We start from the raw sequence: 23,018 nt of genomic DNA on the forward strand, positions 1-23,018 counted from the left end.
TGCAAGGACGAGGATGCTGGTAGACCTCTTTAATTCATATAATCTTATGCAAACCGTATTCTTTCCAACGAGAGTGCAAGGGAACAGTAGAACAACCATAGACAACATTTTTGTTCATTCCTCAATACTAGAAGGGCATTCTGTTAGCAAAAAGGTGAATGGCCTTTCAGATCATGATGCACAAATTTTAACTTTAAAAGATTTTTATGCTGCAACACGTGTTAAATATGGTCATCAGCTGTTCAGGAAAGCTGATCCAGTTGCTGTAGAGAGCTTTGTAAACCTTATAAAGGAACAAGAGTGGCAAGATGTTTATAGCGCTGATACAGTAGACGATAAATATAATGCTTTTCTCAAGACTTTTCTCATGCTCTTTGAAAGTTGCTTTCTGTTAGAACATTTAAAACAGGGTACTAGCACAAACAGGCAGCCTGGGTGGCTGACTAGAGGGATAAGAATATCTTGTAGAACAAAGTGGCAATTATATCAAAACGTTAGAAACAGTCAAAATCTAAATGCAGCAGCCCATTACAAACAGTATTGTAAGGTGCTTAAAAATGTTATTAGGAAGGCAAAACGTATGTGGTATACAGATAGAATAGCGAAGTCTCAGGATAAAATTAAAACCATATGGTCAGTCGTAAAGGAAGTTGCTGGTCTGCAGAGACAGGTTGAGGATATAGAATCAGTGCGTAGTGGGAATGTCCGTGTTACTGATAAGTCGCATATATGCACAGTATTTAATAATCACTTTCTGAATACAGCAGGTGAACTAAATAGAAACCTAGTCCCAACAGGGAATCATATAGCGCTCTTAGAAAAAAGTGTTCCGAGACTGTTATCTGAAATGCTCCTCCATGATACTGACAAGAGGGAGATTGAGTTAATAATTACATCATTAAAGACCAAGAACTCTCATGGATATGACGGGGTATCTAGCAGAATACTGAAGTATTGTTCTATGTATGTTAGCCCAGTTCTCAGCCATATCTGTAACTTTTCCTTTAGGAGTGGTCGGTTTCCTGACTGTTTAAAGTACTCGGTAGTGAAGCCACTTTATAAAAAGGGAGACATTGATAATGTTGACAATTTTAGACCTATTTCTATGCCATCGGTGTTTGCTAAAGTTATCAAGAAGGTTGTATATACAAGGTTACTGGAGCATTTAAATTCACATAATTTGCTGTCAAATGTTCAGTTTGGTTTTAGAAATGGTTTAACAACTGAAAATGCTATATTCTCTTTTCTCTGTGAGGTTTTGGATGGATTAAATAAAAGATTGTGAACGCTAGGTGTTTTCTTTGATTTAACGAAGGCTTTTGACTGTGTTGACCACAAAATATTACTGCAGAAGTTGGACCATTATGGAGTAAGGGGAGTAGCTTACAATTGGTTCGCATCTTACTTTAAGAACAGAAAGCAGAGGGTAATTCTCCTCAATATTGAGAGTGGTAGTGATGTTCAGTCCCAATGGGGCACTGTTCAGTGGGGCGTTCCCCAAGGGTCGGTGCTGGGGCCACTGCTGTTTCTTATTTATATAAATGATATGCCTTCTAGTATTACAGATGATTCAAAAATATTTCTGTTTGCTGATGACACCAGCTTGATCGTGAAGGATCTTGTGTGTAATATTGAAACAGTAACAAATAATGTAGTTCATGAAATAAGTTCGTGGCTTTTGGAAAATAATTTGATGCTAAATCACAGTAAGACTCAGTTTCTACAGTTTCTAACTTACAATTCAACAAGAACCGATATTTTGATCAGACAGAATGGGCATATTATAAGCGAGACGGAACAGTTCAAATTCCTAGGCGTTCGGATAGATAGTAAGCTGTTGTGGAAAGCCCATGTCCAGGATCTTGTTCACAAGCTAAATACTGCTTTATTTACCATTAGAACAGTATCTGAAATAAGTGACACTTCAACACGAAAAGTAGTCTACTTCGCATATTTTCATACGCTTATGTTGTATGGTATTATTTTTTGGGGTAATTCTTCTGATTCAAAAAGGGTATTTTTGGCTCAAAAATGGGCTGTTCGAGCTATATGTGGTGTAAGTTTGAGAACCTCTTGACGACCCCTATTCAAAAATCTGGGAATTCTGACATTGCCCTCACAGTATATATTTTCTTTAATGTCATTTGTTGTTAGCAATATTAGCCTATTCCCAAGAGTTAGCAGCTTTCACTCAGTTAATACTAGGCAGAAATCAAATCTGCATGTAGAATGCACTTCCTTGACTCTTGTGCAGAAAGGAGTGCAGTATTCTGCTGCATCCATTTTCAATAAGCTACCACAAGAACTCAAAAATCTTAGCAGTAGCCCAAACTCTTTTAAGTCTAAACTGAAGAGTTTCCTCATGGCTCACTCCTTCTATTCTGTCGAGGAGCTCCTGGAAGAGCTAAAAAATTAAGCAAATTCCAGTGTTACATCGTTGATTGTCTTCATTTAAACTTACGACTTGTCACCTGAATATGTTTTTTTTTTATATTTCATTTTATCTGTTTCTAATATCGTGTTATAATTTCATGTATTGACTCGTTCCATGACCATGGAGACTTCTCCTTAATTTGGTCCCACGGAACAATAAATAAATAAATAAAATTAAAAAAATCATGTTGAGATTATTTTAAGAAACTAAATATAATGACAGTGCCTGGTCTGTATATTTACAACTGCCTTGTTTTCATTAAAGAGTATGTGAGTAAATTTGACTTAAGGAGAACAGTTCATGATCATAACGTAAGAAGTGGACATACAATTAATATGCCATATGCTAGGCTTGCACAGACACATAACAGTTACAAATATCTTGGTCCTGTCTACTTCAGCAAATTACCTGAAAATGCCTACACAATACTGGTAAATAAATTTAAAACTAGTCTTTCGAGGTGGATGAAAAGTAAAGTAATTTACTCTGCTCAAGAGTTGCTTGAGTATGTGACAAATGACCCACTTTCCTTATGAGAATTAACTATAAATTAACTTCAAACTATACATATGCCACACTGTGCAACTATTTCATTACTGTTTCATGTATGTATTGTTGATTATCTGTTTGATTATTTATTTGTCATTCACTGAACAATGTAGTTCAATTATCTTTTAACTGATCTGTTAGGAATCTTTTCGCTGTTATTGACATTTGCACAACTATGTATAGCACCCAGCTTGGATTATTATATTGTAGTTAATAACATTTGTCATGTTGAAGTTTATATTATTATTATTGTGTTAACACTGACAACACCAACTGAATGTAAATATGCTCAATGGTGGAATAAAACATTTGTATCTGTATAACGCCACCACATTCTAAATAATATACTGTAGTATTAATATTAAATATTGTACAGAGAATTACAATAGTTTCGTAATACAAACAACTATTCACTAGTTGTCCAGGTGAATAATCAACTGTGTGGGTATGTGTGGTTATGTTAGTGCAGACCAAAAATGGGGTGCATTATTTCGAGAATTAATTGTCCAGGACCTCAGAGCTGGAAAAACAGAACATGGAAATGCAATTAGGCAATGCTAAAGGCTTCCTAACGGAGGAGCTGAATGTATCGGAATATTTACTTTTTAGTCTCTAGCTCAAATTTTTGTCTTAAATAGTGTAAACAGTCTATTATTAGCACATAATTTAGAATTTTTGTTGTTACAGATTTGTATAAACAATGTTTGTTTGTGGCTCCAAGATTTCAAGTAACTTTCCTTCCTTTAACATGCACCTCTTCCTGAATTTTTAAAAATTTTGTTCTAAAAAGTAACTGCTCTTAAAGTACTTAAGCTTGAGATTTGCAATTTTATTGATCCTCCAAGCATTCCATTTCATTTGTGCACTTATATGTCTTGTTCCTTCCCCATGAACCATGGACCTTGCTGTTGGTGGGGAGGCTTGCGTGCCTCAGCGATACAGATGGCCGTACCATAGGTGCAACCACAACGGAGGGGTATCTGTTGAGAGGCCAGACAAACATGTGGTTCCTAAAGAGGGGCAGCAGCCTTTTCAGTACTTGCAGGGGCAACAGTCTGGATGATTGAGTGACCTGGCCTGGCAACATTAACCAAAACGGCCTTGCTGTGCAGGTACTGCGAACGGCTGAAAGCAAGGGGAAACTATGGCCGTAATTTTTCCCGAGGGCATGCAGCTTTACTGTATGGATAAATGATGATGGCGTCATCTTGGGTAAAATATTCGAGAGGTAAAATAGTCCCCCATTCGGATCTCCGGGTGGGGACTACTCAAGAGGGCGTCGTTATCAGGAAAAAGAAAACTGGCGTTCTACGCATCGGAGTGTGGAACGTCAGATCCCTTAACCGTGCAGGTAGATTAGAAAATTTAAAAAGGGAAATGGATAGGTTAAAGTTATATATAGTGGGAATTAGTGAAGTTCGGTGGCAGGAGGAACAAGACTGTTGTTCAGGTGAATACAGGATTATAAACACAAAATCAAATAGGGGTAATGCAGGAGTAGGTTTAATGATGAATAAAAACATAGGAGTGCGGGTATGCTACTACAAACAGCATAGTGAACGCATTATTGTGGCCAAGATAGAAACAAAGCCCACACCTACTACAGTAGTACAAGTTTATATGCCAACTAGCTCTGCAGATGATGAAGAAATTGAAGAAATGTATGATAAAAGAAATTATTCAGGTAGTGGAGGGAGATGAAAATTTAATAGTCATGGGTGACTGGAATTCGGGAGTAGGAAAAGGGAGAGAAGGAAACATAGTAGGTGAATATGGATTGGGGCTAAGAAATGAAAGGGGAAGCCGCCTGGTGGAGTTTTTCACAGAGCATAACTTAATCATAGCTAACACTTGGTTCAAGAATCATGAAAGAAGGTTGTATACATGGAAGAATCCTGGAGATACTAGAAGGTATCAGATAGATTATATAATGGTAAGACAGAGATTTAGGAACCAGGTTTTAAATTGTAAGACATTTCCGGGGCCAGATGTGGACTCTGACCACAATCTATTTGTTATGAACTGTAGATTAAAGCTGAAAAAACTGCAAAAAGGTAGGAATTTAAGGAGATGGGAACTGGATAAACTGAAAGAACCAGAGGTTGTACAGAGTTTCAGGGAGAGCATAAGGGAACAATTGACAGGAATGGGGGAAAGAAGTACAGTAGAAGAAGAATGGGTAGCTCTGAGGGATGAAGTAGTGAAGGCAGCAGAGGATCAAGTAGGTAAAAAGACGAGGGCTAGTAGAACTCCTTGGGTAACAGAAGAACTATTGAACTTAATTGATGAAAGGAGAAAATATAAAAATGCAGTAAATGAAGCACGCAAAAAGGAATACAAGCGTCTCAAAAATGAGATCGACAGGAAGTGCAAAATGGCTAAGCAGGGATGGACAAAGGTAAGGGTGTAGAGGCTTATCTCACTAGGGGTAAGATAGATACTGCCTACAGGAAAATTAAAGAGACCTTTGGAGAAAAGAGAGCCACTTGTATGAATATCAAGAGCTCAGATGGAAACCCAGTTCTAAGCAAAGAAGGGAAAGCAGAAAGGTGGAAGGAGTATATAGAGGGTCTATACAAGGGCAATGTACTTGAGGACAATATTATGTAAATGGAAGAGGATGTAGATGAAGATGAAATGGGAGATACGATACTGCGTGAAGAGTTTGACAGAGCACTGAAAGACCTGAGTCGAAACAAGGCCCCGAGAGTAGACAACATTCCATTAGAACTACTGACGGCCTTGGGAGAGCCAGTCCTGACAAAACTCTACCATCTGGTGAGCAAGATGTATGAGACAGGCGAAATACCCTCAGACTTCAAGAGGAATATAATAATTCCAATCCCGAAGAAAGCAGGAGTTGACAGATGTGAAAATTACTGAACTATCAGTTTAATAAGTCACAGCTGCAAAATACTAACGCGAATTCTTTACAAACGAATGGAAAAACTGGTAGAAGGCAACCTCGGAGGAGATCAGTTTGGATTCTGTAGAAATGTTGGAACACGTGAGGCAATACTGCCCTACGACTTATTTTAGAAGAAAGATTAAGGAAAGGCAAACCTACGTTTCTAGCATTTGTAGACTTAGAGAAAGCTTTTGACAATGTTGACTGGAATACTCTCTTTCAAATTCTAAAGGTGGCAGGGGTAAAATATAGGGAACAAAATGCTATTTACAATTTGTACAGAAACCAGATGACAGTTATAAGAGTCGAGGGACACGAAAGGGAAGCAGTGGTTGGGAAGAGAGTGAGACAGGGTTTTAGCCTCTCCCCGATGCTATTCAATCTGTATATTGAGCAAGCAGTAAAGGAAACCAAAGAAAAATTCGGAGTAGGTATTAAAATCCATGGAGAAGAAATAAAAACTTTGAGGTTCGCCGATGACATTGTAATTCTATCAGAGACAGCAAAGGACTTGGAAGAGCAGTTGAACGGAATGGATAGTGTCTTGGAAGGAGGATATAAGATGAACATCAACAAAAGCAAAACGAGGATAATGGAATGTGGTTGAATTAAGTCAGGTGATGCTGAGGGAATTAGATTAGGAAATGAGACACTTAAAGTAGTATGAGTAAAAGAGTTTTGCTATTTGGGGATCAAAATAACTGATGATGGTCAAAGTAGAGAAGATATAAAATGTAGACTGGCAATGGCAAGGAAAGCGTTTCTGAAGAAGAGAAATTTGTTAACATCAAGTATAGATTTAAGTGTCAGGAAGTCGTTTCTGAAAGTATCTGTGTGGAGTGTAGCCCTGTATGGAAGTGAAACATGGATTATAAATAGTTTGGACAAGAAGAGAATAGAAGCTTTCGAAATGTGGTGCTACAGAAGAATGCTGGAGATTGGATGGGTAGATCACATAACTAACGAGGAGGTATTGAATAGAATTGGGGAGAAGATGAGTATGTGGCACCACTTGACAAAAAGAAGGGACCGGTTAGTAGGACATGTTCTGAGGCATCACGGGATCACAAATTTTGCATTGGAGGGCAGTGTGGAGGGTAAAAATCGTAGAGGGAGACCAAGAGATGAATACACTAAGCAGATTCAGAAGGATGTGGGTTGCAGTAAGTACTGGGAGATGAAGAAGCTTGCACAGGATAGGGTAGCATGGAGAGCTGCATCAAACCAGTCTCAGGACTGAAGACCACAACAACAACAATGTCTTGTTGTAATTCTTTCTGTTTTCACCAGTTTCTTAAAATTTATAGTTTCATTTCCAACTCACATCTGTAGATATTAAAAAAAAAAAAAACTTTTATATATATATATATATTCAGCATGTAGGCATATTTAAAAATTAAGTTGTGATGTGTATGTAAAATGACTTGTTCACATCATTACGATTTATTTTGCCAAAGATCCATGGAATATGAAACTAAGTAACTATATTCAACCTTTCAATAATGCTAGGTACTTACAAGTGTCCAACTTCATGTGCACCAACAATGATTCCTGAGAAGCCACCGGTATCTTCAATAATGGCCACACTGTTAACTTTCTCAAGCCTCTTGTTCACAACACAAGCACCACCAACATAAGCGAAACCTAAATAAAGGAAAATAATGAAATTAAGTCTTGCAAAATGTCCTCAGATGTATTTTAAGTTATACACACAAGGTCTCAGCTAAAATCTTACTTACTGTCTCATACCTAACTATAGTACGTTATCATCAAAATATCATAAATTTCCTTTCAAATTAAGTCATTAGCAGTGAGCAGAATGAACTGAACACAATCAATGAGGTTTCATTTTTTTATGATGTAACTATTTATTCCTCAAAAGATGAAAATATTATAATATACACATACTTGATTATGCTTGTGGAATAAATGATATCATTTTTAACATTGTATGGCAGAAAGAGATTGCCTCATGATTTACATTAGTGCATGTCTGAAATAAAGGACGAAAATCAGTGGACCAACATAATGCAGGTAACAATGAGGAGAGTAATGCAGGTAACAAGGAGGAGAGTATACCAGTGGCACATATTATGTTGTATCCAAGTCACAGGTGTCTTATCCATATGATCATCTCTTTTTTAATATCAGTACATAGAAAGAAGGCAGAGGAAATAAAAAATGAATTTGGAAACATTGAGTATGTAGTGTATATATAACTGATTGTTTGTGATGAACTCAGAACTGAAAATGGTTGTATACACTGAATCATGCTATTTTACAATAGATTTGCAACTGCGATGGGACATAAACTTATTAAACAGAGAAAAGTGTTGCTCTCTCTGGAAAGCATTTTTCTGTAATTAATTGCTTGCAGTAAAAGAGATGTAATAAATACTGTATAAATGTAACAATAACAATATGATAAATTTAAAAAATGTAATAAGAAAAAATTGAAATACAATAAACAATAAAGATGGGTAGCTTAAAGTGGAGAAAGATGTGGATAGAAACCTGATTTGTAAGAGCATTTTGGTAAGACATCATATATGAAAACATATGATAAGTTGGAGAAATTCTGAAAAAATCTGGAGAATTAAGCCACATTTATGATGTCGTACTATCACAGTAAGGGTTATAGAGTGTTGTGCAAGATATTTCCCTCAATTAACATCAATGCTGGGAAAATCTTTGTTGCCATATTAATAATGAGTTTGAAGTAAGAGCTGAAAGTGTAGATAGTTTTGACTTTAGCTGTGAAAATATCGTTCTACTAGAGAAGGAACTTCATATAGAATTTTGAAAGGTAAGCAAAGCATATCATAATGTCAATGAGAGACACAAATCTTTTTTTATCTTTACTATCTTTCTTCCATCATCAGTCTTTCACTTAGCCAGTTTTGTAAGAACTTTTCTCTAAGAAATTCATTAAGACATTTTGCATTTGTATTCTATTCATCTTGATTTTGAATACTCCCCTCACCCTGTCCATTGTTTTTTGTAGCCTCAGCTTTTGAAGAAAAAGTACTACATTCAGTATCTGCATGAGCCACTGAGTATGTTCATGATATTCTGTTCACTGTTTGTAACTCTGCATGTAAACTACATATCTATACTCATTCCTAAAATTGTTTATTGAAATTCTGTAGCTGTTCAGAAGTATTATATACAAAACTTTCTCATCAACAGATCACAGAGAATAGCTTTATCTCAATTAAAAAATACCTCTGGAAAAAGCAATTTGACATATGATTACATTGTTTTATGGCAGTTTGTGTTGGTTTAATATCTCAATGTTTAATTGCATATTTGAACACACATGAAAACTGATACCTTTATTTTCACATTACAAATCAAACAAATAAATACGGTTAGTTTTTTAAAACAAACTGCACTACAAACCAACAATAGAATGGCAATACTTGATAGATGCATATTATTTGTTACATTGTTAAAATATGTTAAATGGAAATTTTGTTAATTGTTAATATTTAAGCCACACAACTTTAATATCCAAAATCTTTAGTGGTTACTTTCTTGTTTGCATATATTGACATAATATATAAAATTTCACTGAACTACTTGAAAATATATTTATTAGATTACAATTTATAAGGAAAAATGCTTTTTGATCAATATTTTCTCATTCGAAATTCAGATGTTTTGCACTGGTTTGTAACCTAACGTTCAACTTATACTATATCGGTAAATTTATTCCTTAAGATACACTAACATCATTCATTTCCAGCAGTCACATTTTTGCCCCAATAACAGAACAAGTAACCAACAACTGTGGCCATATGATGATAAATATAAACTGGAAGCTTTAATGAAATAGTCAGCAGCCTAAACAAGGGGGTCTTGAACCAAAATTTGTATAATTCTTTATGAGCTTCAGGTTGTTGCACATCTCTCCTGCACACATTCTCTACTCTTGTTTATTTATTTCTCTTACTGGCAAGCACATAGTGCTCATGATGATACGAACTGAAAACTTTACTATTATTATTATTATTATTATTATTTAACGCTCAAGAGAAGAGTTGATCATCCAATAGCAAAACATGTTGCTGAGTGCAAAATGTTCAGTTTGATAGCCCTCCTTCACAATCCTTGTCATCTAGATTCTTATCCCAAACACCAGCTTCTCTGATTTACGTAGATGGAAATAGTCCTTGCAACACTTCCTTCAATTGCATAATCCTCATGGGGTCAGACGTTAAACACTAATATCCTCCTCCTCATGGGGTCAGTCTCCACTTTCCCCTGCCACACAACCACATTTATCCTTGTCCCATGAGCCTGACTTAACTCATCCTGCACCCACACCTCGTTCTCCACAGGCTCCTTTTTCTGCTGTTCAATCTTCTTTTGCCAGTCTACTTCTCCTTGTCACTGTGCACTGCGTGCCACACCACCTACTTGTGGCCAGTACAAGCTCACTACCTGGTACCTCTCCCTCCCAACTGTCAGCAACCCTTCCCCAATCCTCGGTTTGGTATAGTCACCCAGGACAATTATTTGAAGAGTTATTATCTTTACTCCTTAAATCACTCGTATGTCCATGTCCAATGCTTTTAGTCTGATAATTCACTTCAACTTTTCCTCACATGAGGAAGCAATTTACAACATTTTAAGAAGTGTATTTTCCCCCTTTTTGTATCTTCAGGCAGCTTTTATTCCCCCCCCCCCCTCCCCGCCCCTCACCATGCCTGGGTACTGGAAGTCTACTAAAAACAAAACCAAATGTTAGGCAGGTACAGGTTAACTTTATTTTCTTACATTTATTTATCATTTCTATATATTTTACTTATTTTGTTGGAAGTCCATAGCTTGCCACTATTTTCTTAATAGTAGCCTCAGTGCCTCAACTGATAATACTGTCTACGCAATATGGGTACTTCATTAAACTAACTTAAATGTAATACAACTTCAATTTTGTCTTTCATGAAGGATTTCTGTTGGATACTTTGCTATTACAGTAAGGCCAAGAACTCCCAGCATTCTACTGCAGTTAAAGTCTCACAGTAACTTACATATTTTATGAGCCATAAGAATAGTGCTAATGAATTGCAATGGGATTAATCATTTCACATTTATGATGTGAAACATGCAAAACAAAATTAATGTAATTCTTGTCAGGTCTGCAGCTGCATCATTCAGTCAAATTGGCATAATATTTCAGAGATCCACCTGGCTGTCACCATCTTGAAGTGAGAACACTGTTTGCTACATCTCGTCAGAACTGTTTCCTGCTTTTTAAATTTTTTTTATTAGTTTTCGTACCCTATTGCTGAAGGTAAAGTGGGCTGTTCTAGTAAGGGAAACCTCCCACAAGCCTTGGTCAGAATTTGGGAATGGGAAATGTTTTAACTCATTTTTATTAGGTCACTTTCTTGTCTCTCTGTCTGTTCGGTACAAATTTTACAGTCAATTTTAAACTAACTTCCCGATGAGTTAGGGACTTTAGACTTTCAACATTGCTTAGGAAAGAATGATAATGAAATATTAACTCATTTCCTTGTCTGTGTGGCCAAGAGTACTCTGTGTACCATTCTCACTTCCCGATCTTTCTGTTCCACGTGGGAATGTATCACGGTAAGAAGGGTTGCTGATAAGCCTCCGTGTGAACTCAAATCTCTTTAATTTTTACCTTCACTGTCTTTTCACAAGATATACATAGGAGGAAGTAATATACTGGCTGACTCAGGTAAAGAGAAACAGCATAAACCTGAAATTTGCCACATGTATGTGTTGTTATCTTATCAAAATGTTTGAAATAGACTGAATAATTTCTCACGCACACTAGACTAAAAAGCAGAAAATAATTATTTAAATAAAAAACCTTTATGATCCAACACTTTTTCAAATGGACTAAAAAGTATAAAATAATTTCTCCTAGCCCCATACAGATTCCTAACACGACACAGACAGTCCTGAAAATTTGCACGTGTGAATTTTTTAATAATTATGATGATAATTGTAACATTTAAAAAAAAACATTGGTTGCATGCAACAGATAACTGATCTAAGCAACAGATAATTGACCTAAGTCACTAACCATTTTATTGCACTGCAAATGGTATGAACTGTTACGCGATTTTCTCAACAATAGCTACTCTTTTAACACTACTTGCTATTATCTATTGCATGCACCCCACAGTTTTCATTTTAAACTGTACAAATACTGTCATAGCTATTAAAAATTCTCATGAATAAATTTTCAGGACCATCTGTATTCGGTTAGGAATCTGTCTGATGTTAGGAGAAATTATTTTATATTTTTAGTCTCTTTTTTTAATGTGTTGTATTAAAAAGTTTTTTATTTTAATAATTATTTAATTTAATTGTGGTAATGTATGTGGCAGACAAAACATATGGAACCTGGTACAGGTGTGTGTGGATGTGTATTTGTTGATGTGTACACTGGGTAAAGTCAATAACATGCTCAAAGTGTAAAAGTGTATCTGACTGAGAGAACAATTTTATGTGGATCCTACTGTGAATGACAGCTGTTCCATACATCACAGAGAATCAAAGTGCCTGTGAAAAAAATTGTTGCTGCTGGCCCTTGATCGAAAGTGATTGTGTGACCCAGCTGAAGACCCGAAAAAAAAAAAAAAATCAATTAATATGTTGGGGAAAGTTTATATAGTCACAAAATTAATGTTATTTATCTGTGAAGGGAGCAGCATACATACACAAATTAATTATAGATAATAAATAAAAGAAGACAAGAACTACAGATGTGTACCATGCAGATTATCTAAATATGTTGGAAAAATTATGGGATGTTTCCTTTGACAATTATGGGAAAAATAGGCTTTTACCTTGTACAAACTATTAATTACAGAATTCAATGAAAAAATCCATCCTTGAATAAAGCTTGAGGGTGTTTACCTAGACACTAATTCTGAGAGTAACATGGACGCAAGTTCAGTTATTCAGTTGAACAAGCATGTAAGTGCTTATCTCTGACCTACTGATGTAAGGGACATATAAGTCAGCAGTAATGGTGTAACACATCATGTCTGCAGTATAATCACACAGACTTTGGAGGTATTATTACTCGTTATTCACATATTACATAAGCATTTTTCCTGCATTAATATTTTGAATAATTTGTTTGAAATGTTTATTAAATAACGATGCAAACAAGAAGACAACCTCATGCAAGGTTAAACACAACTTTTATTTCCACAACAGCATTTAAGAAAGCCATTTTAATATGTTAAATATTTTTTAAAAAGTCCTGGAGTACCAGTAAGAAATGAAACCAGACAAAACTCTCACACCCATAAAAAAATAGTTGCAATCAGCTCAAAAGACATGATCAGAATTTTCTTTTCTTTTACTAAAGAGAAAAAAGAAAGATAACAGTGTGTAAAAGTGATATGAATCCACACAGGATACATCATTGAATTTAATGAAACCATCTGCTTTCTACTGATCATAAAGAACACATTATAAGTTTTCATATCCAAACTTGAACATCTTTACTTTCCTGACATTTTCCCTGGCTTCTTGGAAAGTAAAATTGCTTCAGTTTGCTTAACAATCAGCAGTTACATCATTTAGACAATGATCATTATTTGTATGGGTGTGGTTGTTTTATCTGTTTTTTATTTTTCTATTAACAACTTAGTTGACAGTAGAAAAAGTGAATCTTACCTTATACTTAATGTCCTCATGCCATGTGTGAACAAATAAAAATGAGAAATTACAGTAATTTAATAACTGATAAACAAATCTAAGTCAGTCAGTAGTCTGTAATACATTCTCTGTCCATGTGTTGGTTAAGAATTATCATGGTTTTTTTTTCTCTTGGGAAGGGAAAACGTTTTCAGTATGAAATGGACACAATCATTCTACCTTCTTTCCTTAAAGTTAGAATGTCTGTTACTCATGGGAGCAAAAATCACAAATACATACACATTATCTCTTGGCCCAAATTTTGAGAAGCAGGAACTGCAGTCAGTTTAACAAATGCAAAAGTTGACTGAATGATTAACTACACTTGATGTGTAATTAGTATTTTTACACTTTTCAGCATTGTCACTTTTGTTTCAAGACCAAAAAAATATTTGGGTGATTTTTGCTACTCCTCAAACAGCCAATGGAATTCCTTTGTAGTCACAATTTTGTGAACCCTCTCAGTACCAGTAATGATGTGATGAACTGTCACTGAATTAGCTGGAACATTTCACTACTTCCATTTTTTGACAGTAATGCTCAATCTTTAAATTCATTTGCTTTAAAAACTATTTCTACTTGAAGATACATTTTAACAGCATGAAAGTTTTAAAAATATGTTTTGTTGCATTAGAGTGATGATTATGTTGCACAGTGTGAAAGAGAAGAAATGAAGAGATCTTCCATAAGAAATGGCAGTGTTCTTTCCTATGTAAATGCATATTGTGATTTATCAAGGCAGTGCAAGAATACATCCCATATATTAAATGAAACTGACAGAAAAATTGGAAGGTGAGTTAATCATGCAGAAAAGTGATGGCAGGTCCTAGAGGAATGAGATGCACAAAAGAATATTGGTAGCTCATTAGATCATCCCATAGTATTAGTTGATCAGCTGTATGCCTGGCAGCCTGGAATGGGATGCACTCCACACCCAAAGAACAATTGAGGAGCTATGTGGAGGAGAAACAGAAGTTTCAGTTTGGATAAGTGGACAATAACAGCTAGGAGAGTGATGTGCTAATCAAATGCTACTCCACAGTGGCATCCAATAACACAGTTGGTAGAGGATGACACAGTTCATGGTTCCCACGGCCCAGCTGCACAGTAATGATCTCAACACATCCTCCAGTCCACTGTTTATAAGTGTTTCAAATTAGCAGTTTCCTTCCATGGTCTATGGTGTCAGTGAGTTGTAAAGATTTTTTACAGGTGGCTTACAATTACCCATACCATTAACAGTCCTCAGCTTCAACAAATCATCTAGCAATTCAGGCAGCACTGTATTGGTTCCCACATTTCTAGTGGTATTAGCATCTTCCCTGGATACATAAATTGGAAATTTCCTTTGTAATTGTGGTGTTGCAGTTTTCATGACTATTGGTGCAGAGAATACGTGGGCTCTAATTTCTGGATAACTGAAAAACTTGCACAAATTATTTAGGAATAAAAGAGATGACCCACTGAAAGGCAGAAGTGCTGCGTTGTCAGTAGGTACACAAACAAAAGGTACAGAGCTCTGCTAGCTTTCAGAATGAACTTCCTTTTTCAAGCTTGTTTTTCTACAAGCTTGAAAAAGGAAGTTCATTCTGAAAGCTCTCAACACTCTGTACTCTTTGTCTGTGTACTTATCGATGACACAGCGCTCCTGCCTTTCAGTGAGTCATCTCCTGCATTCCTAAATAATTCATAATTCTCAATCAGAACTTTCCACAGATATTGAAAAACATGTACAACATGCTTCCAGGGCCTTGTTCAGATTTGATTATTTCAGATACTTTCCAGTACAAGAAATATGGCTGCATAATTTAATCCTGAATGGCATTCTAGCTGATGAGCAGGTTAAAATTACTGTCTTTCTGCAGGTCATGAGCTTCTAACTTAATAACCACGTTAGATATGAGGAGTGATGAGATATTAATCACATACAAATTTGTGAAATCATTTACTGGGGCTTAGTAAAAGGTGAATGTGATAGGAAACAGCTATGGTAGATTCGAAATTTTCCAGGGATTATTCAACAGTTAAAAATATTCTGATCAATATATAATGGTTGCTAGTTCACACTTCCTTTCAGACATGTTGTGTAACAAGTTTCTTCAGTCTCTCTCTATTTTTTTTTTTCAATGAGGTACAGCAAAAATTTTGTTACTCTTAGCACAATACAATTGTATAAGTCTTCTGAAGAGATTTTCATGGGTATTTTCCATGCTCATTTTGGGTATCAAATTTGAAGAAGGAGATCTGCCACCACTTTTCATTATGATAAATGTCTTTGTCTTTTAATTACTTTCTACATAATTTTGGTTCTTTCTTTGAAGAAGAAATATTGTTAAGTGTTCAGATGTGAAGAAAGTTTCAGTGTGGAAATGTCAAAATAAATTTTAGGCCCAAGGTATTTTACAGTCTTATTTATTGAATTTTTACATTTTTAATGATTTATTGTTAAATTATTTAGTCTTCTGTTGTTTGTCTCGGGGAATATAAATGGTGGTGATAGCACAGCACATTTTTGCACATACAGACATTATATTCTCAGGCTGCAATCTAAAAAGAAGTGACAGCAGTGGCACAAAGTTTCATTATCTGCCACTTTGGCAGTTACTTGAAGTTTTGTAGCTATCTTATAACAGATTCCATTTATATGCATTAATAATGAATTACAGTTTACTTTTGTAAATTTGTTCTGAAAGTAAGATATTACATTTTTTATAAGTTACTCGTAATCAATGAAATAGCAAATATGGTATATATGTGCTCTGCATCATCACCATTTTGTTTACAGAAGACTAGCCATGCAAAGTGAAATCTTGATTGTATTAAGGTCAGTCACTCAAACCTACCTGCAGTACCTCTGTTGCACACGTCATTAGCAAATTGTCTCCTGCACATGTCTAATCTGTAATTATAATAAAAGTGAAATTGTCTAAAATATAAACAGTTTTTTTAAATTCATTCAGAGGACAAAACATCTATAGAAATAACACAGTCACAAAGATATTAAACATATGTGAGAGTGAGCAAAAGATTACTGTGACTTTCTAAATGTAGCTTGTTACAATGTCTTGCCTAATTTGCTTGTTATAAGAAATTTTCTGTAAATCCAGAATGGGACCACCAGCTGTACACATTACAACCAAACACCACAGCATGTTAAAATGGGGATACACAGATAAAAAAAGAGAAACAATCAAATGAACATTGAAAACTGCAATTACTTGCTCTCATAATCATATCCCATCACCATCTGCTTCCCTTCACATTTTGTACAGACATACTATGAAGCTATATACAAAAGATGTTTCTGGAGGACGTTGAATGACAATCACGTACCGGCTGTTCCTTTGGTACAACGTCCTCCTTTCCTCCGTCGACACATATCATACCTACAGAGCAAGGAATATGTTACAGAACAAATTGAACATTTAATGAACAACAATAATTTTTAATAAAGTACTTCAGAATTCAGATAGTTTATTCTTGAAGGTGATGATCAACTGCTACATTTACAGCCAATTTTAGAATTCTATAATGAGGAGATGAAATAAAATTTTTGTGAAATCATGTAGAACTTTAAGTATTTTGTGTGTATGACTGAAGCTTTATTTTGCTTCTATTCAGTGATGCAAAATAGTTATTTAAGCTTCCTATAAGAAGTTGTTACTTTCATTTTATTTCCTATTTTACTATGTTTTATTTCTCTATTTTTTCAATTCTCAAGACAGATTGTTGTATACCAGTTACGATGTTGCCTGACTTCAATGTCTTCATACATGTCTTAGTAACATACACTCACATTCAGAAAAAACAGAACATCTTGAATGACTAGTGATGGACATTCATATATACAGGACATGTACATTAGTATGTTCTGCAGAAATGATTAGCATTTCAGTCAACTCAGTTCAGCATGTGTCCTGTTGCCTAGTAGGCACAGGGTCTGCCATGATGGCATTGACGTATATAAAGCACAAACATTGTCCAGTGATATAGCCATTCATGCTGCATTCACTTGGATCCAAAGTTCATCTGTGGTTGTTGGCATTGGGTCACAGCACTGCACTCATCATTTCACCATATAACACACATTTTTGATTGGCAATAAGTCTGGAGATCTGGCAGGCCGGGGCAAAAGGCTGATATCCTGTGGTACCAAGAAGGCATGTGCTTGTGCAGCAACATGTGGTCGTGCATTGCCTTGCTGGAAAATGACGTCTGGGGTGTTGGGCAGAAAGGGTATGGCTATGGGTCACAGGATGTCATTCACATAGGTCACACTTGGCACACTACCCTGGACACTTACCAACCGTGATTTGTGGTTGTACCCAATAGCACCACACACCATAAGGCCTTGAGTTGGTGCTGTATGTCTTGTGCGAATCCAGTCGTTGTGATGCCGCTCCCCCTGTCTGAGATGAACCAAAATGCAGCCATCATTTTCAAACGAACAGAACCTGGATTCATCTGAGAAAACTACCTGATGCCACTCCTGTCCCCAGAGGTGTTGGTCCACACCATTGACGTCTAGCATGTTTCTGACATTCGTCAAAGGTAGGCGGAGAACTGGACGACGCACATGTCACCCATGCCATAATAAACAGTGACAGACTATCACGCCTGAAAAAAATGAACACTGTGCTACACCATTTCACTGTTGTGCCAAAACTGAGGACGATACAGATCTGTCCTGCAATGTTATTTGGATGGGGTGTTAATCTTCTCAGGGGATGGCCTGGATGGTGCAACTCGACCCATTTCATTGTGTTCTAGAGCTTTGCATGAACCAATTGGTGCATCCCCGTCACACTGCTGAAATACTTCGTCCCACACAAGTAGCAATTTCTGGGATGGATGAGACTCATTCTCTCATGCCAATAATGCGCCCTCTTTCAAACTCACTGATTCGATGGAACAGTTAACACATATGTCTGTGAGGCATCCTGCGCATCTTCTCAAGTCACACTGATCCATTGCCTTTGATTTATATCAACAATGAGGGATGCAAGCACATTTTACCAGTAGGTGGTGTTGCACCATGATATTGATGTTGCCCCTGAACCTGCAAGCCAGCATGGTTCAAATGCTAATCGTTTCTGCAGAATATACTAATGTACATGTCCTGTGAATATGAATGTTCTATGTTTCTAGTCATTCAAGGTGTCTTGTTTTCTTCTGAACATGAGTGTATTTGTTACATATGGATTGTCATATTTGTTGTACAGTTTACCTATATGTTATCATGAATATCGTGTGCAAAATGGAAATGTAAGAAATAATTTCAATGACAGAACAAGGCCAATATTGATATATCATGCAATGTTCCCAGCACTGAATGGCTCTGAAAGAAAATTTTCACCCTTGAACAAGTGTGCAGTAATATGAAGTGTTTATGGAAGCACAAAAATGGTGCTGGAACTTATATGAAATTCTGATCACTTTCTGTAGCTATTGGTAGCCAGTGCATTAATATGTGCACACATGTTTCATCATGGAAACACTGCCAGCTGCTTTCACTTTCCTTTCTTGGTCTTCATCCTACATACAGTATAAATCTTGCTACTTGTGAGGAAATACTGTTGATTAGTTTAACGGTCAGCTTGAAGTAGCCTTTTATGCTATATTTTTTCTCAAGTGTTGCTAATTCTCCATGTAACAGAATAATCTCTCTCAAGATGCAAAATACTGAATAAATGGAAAAACAGGAACTGCAGGTGTAATACAGGCTTTGAGATTGCTGGGATGGTGCTCTTTGTACCCGCTTTTAAACTGGTATAAAAAGGGTAAGTAACCATTTACCAATTTTTTGTTATTCACTTTTCTTGCGTAGTTTTCATTTTAAATTACTGGAAGTAAGTGGATCATAAGTGATAATTAAGTAGTTGTCAGATCCGCTGATGCAGCCAAGGGGTTACTGATTGTACTTTACAGAATTGTTTCTAGAGCTAATATCTATTACAAGTCAGACGGACTGCTTGTATTGCCATTTTGCACCACTTTAATGCAACAAATTATTTGTTGCAGTTGAAACATGCAGATTTTTAAAGCATTACTTGACTGACACCAGTACCCAGCTAAGTTTGCCATCTAAATTTTATCATAAAGCTGTGAATGTGCTTAGCACACTGGCTACCATGAGCTTGACCACAGATGACATTAAAAATTGTAATTGCAACTTAACAGTAATTGAAGTGACCAAAGACTTTTTCTTGATTTAAATTTTTACATTTAAATTTTTCATTGTTAAACCACAATTCAGTGCACTATTAGCTGCAGTGATTTTACATGCAGTGCACAGAGAAAGCTGTGTATGAATTTTGTTCAATAGAAACTTCCTTGATAATTACAATCTGAAAAGTTTGTGTTGTAAGCTTCTAAAGCAGTTGAAAAATATTCCATATTTTATTACAAGCATCAGGTGGTGCACTTTTCAAGCAATAATGAGTGTTTTAATTACATAACAGTTTTCTTTTTAATAACATGTGCAAATAATAAAAAAAGAATAGAACAATAAGAAAAAAATGTATAAAGTAAGGGAAAGGAGAGAAGATGAATGAGTACTGGAAAAATAGAAGAGGTTTTTACATGATCCTCGTTGGTAAATCAAAAATAAATAAATAAATAAATAATAAAAAAAAACACACTCACAAGTGTGTGTGTGTGTGTGCGTGTGTACTCCTACTACAAAAAGAGCAAGAGCCTGAAAGCTAGTGTTAACTGTTTTTTTATTATTGTTTCCACACACTATGCACCAATCCTCTGTAGGTAAGTTTTTGCCTTTCCCTTATTTTATGTATTTTTCAATGGATGAATTTCCATTATTAACAAGAAAAAAATGAATATTTAAAGACAACAGACTACAAGCATAACTATTCTTTTAAAGTGTTACAACAATGGCATGCAAATGAGCAGATACAGTATACATATATATGAGTAATGCAATAAATGAATTATTACATTTCTGTTTTGATCTCTTTATTTCTTTTGCACAATTATTAGCACTACTGCCTTTAATTCTCTCTCTTCATGCCAGTATGGCAACTTAATGCTCTTTCCAATGGAAAAAAATCCTCCTACACTTCCCCCACTAAGGCTGCTGTAAGGGGAGTCTGCCCCAAGTACCTATAATCTGAACATTTCTTTAGCCAGTTGTTTAAAACCTCTGTCATATTGTCTGTATACCACTACATATGTACATATATGTCCCTACCATTGTGAAGTGCATGGCAGATGGTACTTCCCACTGTACCAAGTATTAGAATGTCTTCCCGTTCCATGTAGCAGCATTGGAACAATACCTGCTTCAATGTATCAGTGCATACTGTAATTAGTCTAATCTTATCTTTGCAGTCCCTGTAGAAGTTATATGTAGAGGCAGTGATGTAGAATAGATTCCTCACTGTGAATACCTTTTATCAACTTCCCAACATGCACTTTGATGAAAGTTTTAAAATGAAGTCCAGCTATCCAGTTATGATGTAAGCACTGGCGAACACACTACAATGTCCCATTGTACTACTTTCTTTAAAACCTCATTTCTTTTTGCTGCAAATACAGAATTATATTTATGTTAAGTTTTGCTATATCTAAATACTGTGCTTCTCTACAAGTTATCAGACCTTCAGAGATAGTTTAGTGCCATCCTCCCTCCAGTACATAAAGTTCAGTTCTGTCAAAAGATGTAATTTCTATGGAGATTCTGGTTATTTCCTAAATGTAGTATAAAAAATAATTCAACAACTGACTGTGTGACCCCTAAATTCTCAAAACTGGCAGAGTTGAAAATCAAATAAGAGAGAATAATCAAATTTTTAATCACTGGAAGTAAACATATGTGATTAGTGGTACTTCATAAGTTAAATGTAACTGTTATAGTTGCCTAGCTGTTTTTATAATCTAATATAAACATAGCCAGAATGTTACGTGAGTGCATCGAAAGCAGTGAACCTATTGACTGCCCTATATCAGTTACTACATAGAATACAAATTGTATGAATACCATAAGCAAGATATAACAGTTCTGTCTATATGACTGCCTATTGACAGAAAGAAATCAAAAGGAAATTTATGAAAATAGAAAATACGCAAGACACACGTGTTTACATTCTCTCTCTCTCTCTCTCTCTCTCTCTCTCTCTCTCTCTCTCTCTCTCTCACACACACACACACACACACACACACACAAATTGAAACAGTTTCATAATGTATAAATAAAAATGGAAGTTAAATAAAAATCTATTATAATATGAAACAATGAAACAATTGCTGTTACAATATCAACACACATAGAGTAAGTTTCATATGTTTGTGACTGTAGTTGATACAATTAAGCAAGTTTCTTTCTTTTTGCAGTTATGGGGCCACAGAAGAAATTAAAGAGATTTATTTGCAAACCTGAGAAATTAGAAGTTACAGTAAAGCAAAGACTGGAAATACAAGGGCACATGAGCCAAAGGACACAGTTGAGGAAAAAGACATGAATACTAAGCTGTGGAGGGAGGAACACCAAGAAAAGTGAAAAATGTGAAACCAACAGAAACTGGAAAACTGCAATAGAGAGAGAAAAAAATTTACCTATAAAAGAATTTAAGGCATGTGAGTATTATGGATGAAAAGTCATTTCACTTTTTTCTTTGTTCCCAACCCTCCCTGTACTGATTGAGGACCTGCAAGGTTAAGAAACTGCACCTGTATTTATAAAAACTGTGTTGATCCTCATGCTGCCACCTTTTGTTAAGGTTTTCTTTTGTTTTAGACAAATGCACAAATTGTTCCTTCAACATTTAACCGCTTTTCTCATTCAAACGAGACAGCACTCCACCTCTAACAATCTGGAATATGACATAACATTAAACTGTAACCTCAGTGCCATCTTTCCTCATGTCATCAGTTTTCTGTTCTCAGTTTTTCCTCCCTTATGTGCGGATTTTGCAATCTCATCTGTTGCTAATATTTAATCATCTATTTCTCTTTAGACAGGAAAAAAAGTTTACCAAGTACTAACAAGTACTGAACCCACTGATCAGCTGGCAACTAGCATGCAGATATTTTTCATACATTTTTTTAAAGGAAGCTTTTTTAAAATATAAATATTTATTTAAAATGAAAGTTAGTTATCATAAAGGATCACATTACACATGTCTCATAAATCATGTTTCTACGTCTTCCCTCATTTCTCATTAGCTCACAGACATTTCTTTTCTTCTTGTTTTTTTCCCTTTTTTTCTGTTTCTGCCTTTCACTTTTATCCTATGTTACTGAGGTAATGGCCTTGAGTTTTTAAGTCCATATGTTTTGTCAGCAGGACATATCTAGGTACCAAATCATAATTATAGGTTTTCCTTTTTCTTCCACTTTAATCACGCCACTGATATGGACAGCTACTGAATAAATTCATTTTATTACAGAAACTTGTGGCCTCTTAGTTTATCCACATAA

At 35.6% G+C, this 23,018-nt stretch overlaps 1 protein-coding gene and 1 long non-coding RNA gene across 4 annotated transcripts in view; one reads left to right on the forward strand and one right to left on the reverse strand.

Moving 5' to 3' along the window:
- Window positions 1-23,018, reverse strand: part of LOC126091867 (A disintegrin and metalloproteinase with thrombospondin motifs 16) — a 495,229-nt gene that overhangs the window by 39,689 nt on the left and 432,522 nt on the right. For 2 of the 3 annotated variants that reach the window (XM_049907150.1, XM_049907152.1), the window contains exons 10-11: window positions 16,427-16,482; window positions 7,409-7,535 (exon numbers count right to left, since the gene is read on the reverse strand). In XM_049907150.1, coding sequence (XP_049763107.1) covers window positions 7,409-7,535; window positions 16,427-16,482 — 183 coding nt within the window. Of the gene's footprint in view, window positions 1-7,408; window positions 7,536-16,426; window positions 16,483-16,916; window positions 16,970-23,018 lie in introns of all 3 variants that reach the window. The other variant, XM_049907151.1, reaches the window with a different exon arrangement.
- LOC126091868 (uncharacterized) lies at window positions 14,243-22,085 on the forward strand. The gene is made up of 3 exons (XR_007521271.1): window positions 14,243-14,375; window positions 19,240-19,363; window positions 21,933-22,085. It is a non-coding gene; the product is annotated as an uncharacterized LOC126091868 (long non-coding RNA).

The sequence above is a fragment of the Schistocerca cancellata genome, chromosome 7, assembly GCF_023864275.1.
Source record: "Schistocerca cancellata isolate TAMUIC-IGC-003103 chromosome 7, iqSchCanc2.1, whole genome shotgun sequence".
Classification (NCBI taxonomy): Eukaryota; Metazoa; Arthropoda; class Insecta; order Orthoptera; family Acrididae; genus Schistocerca; species Schistocerca cancellata.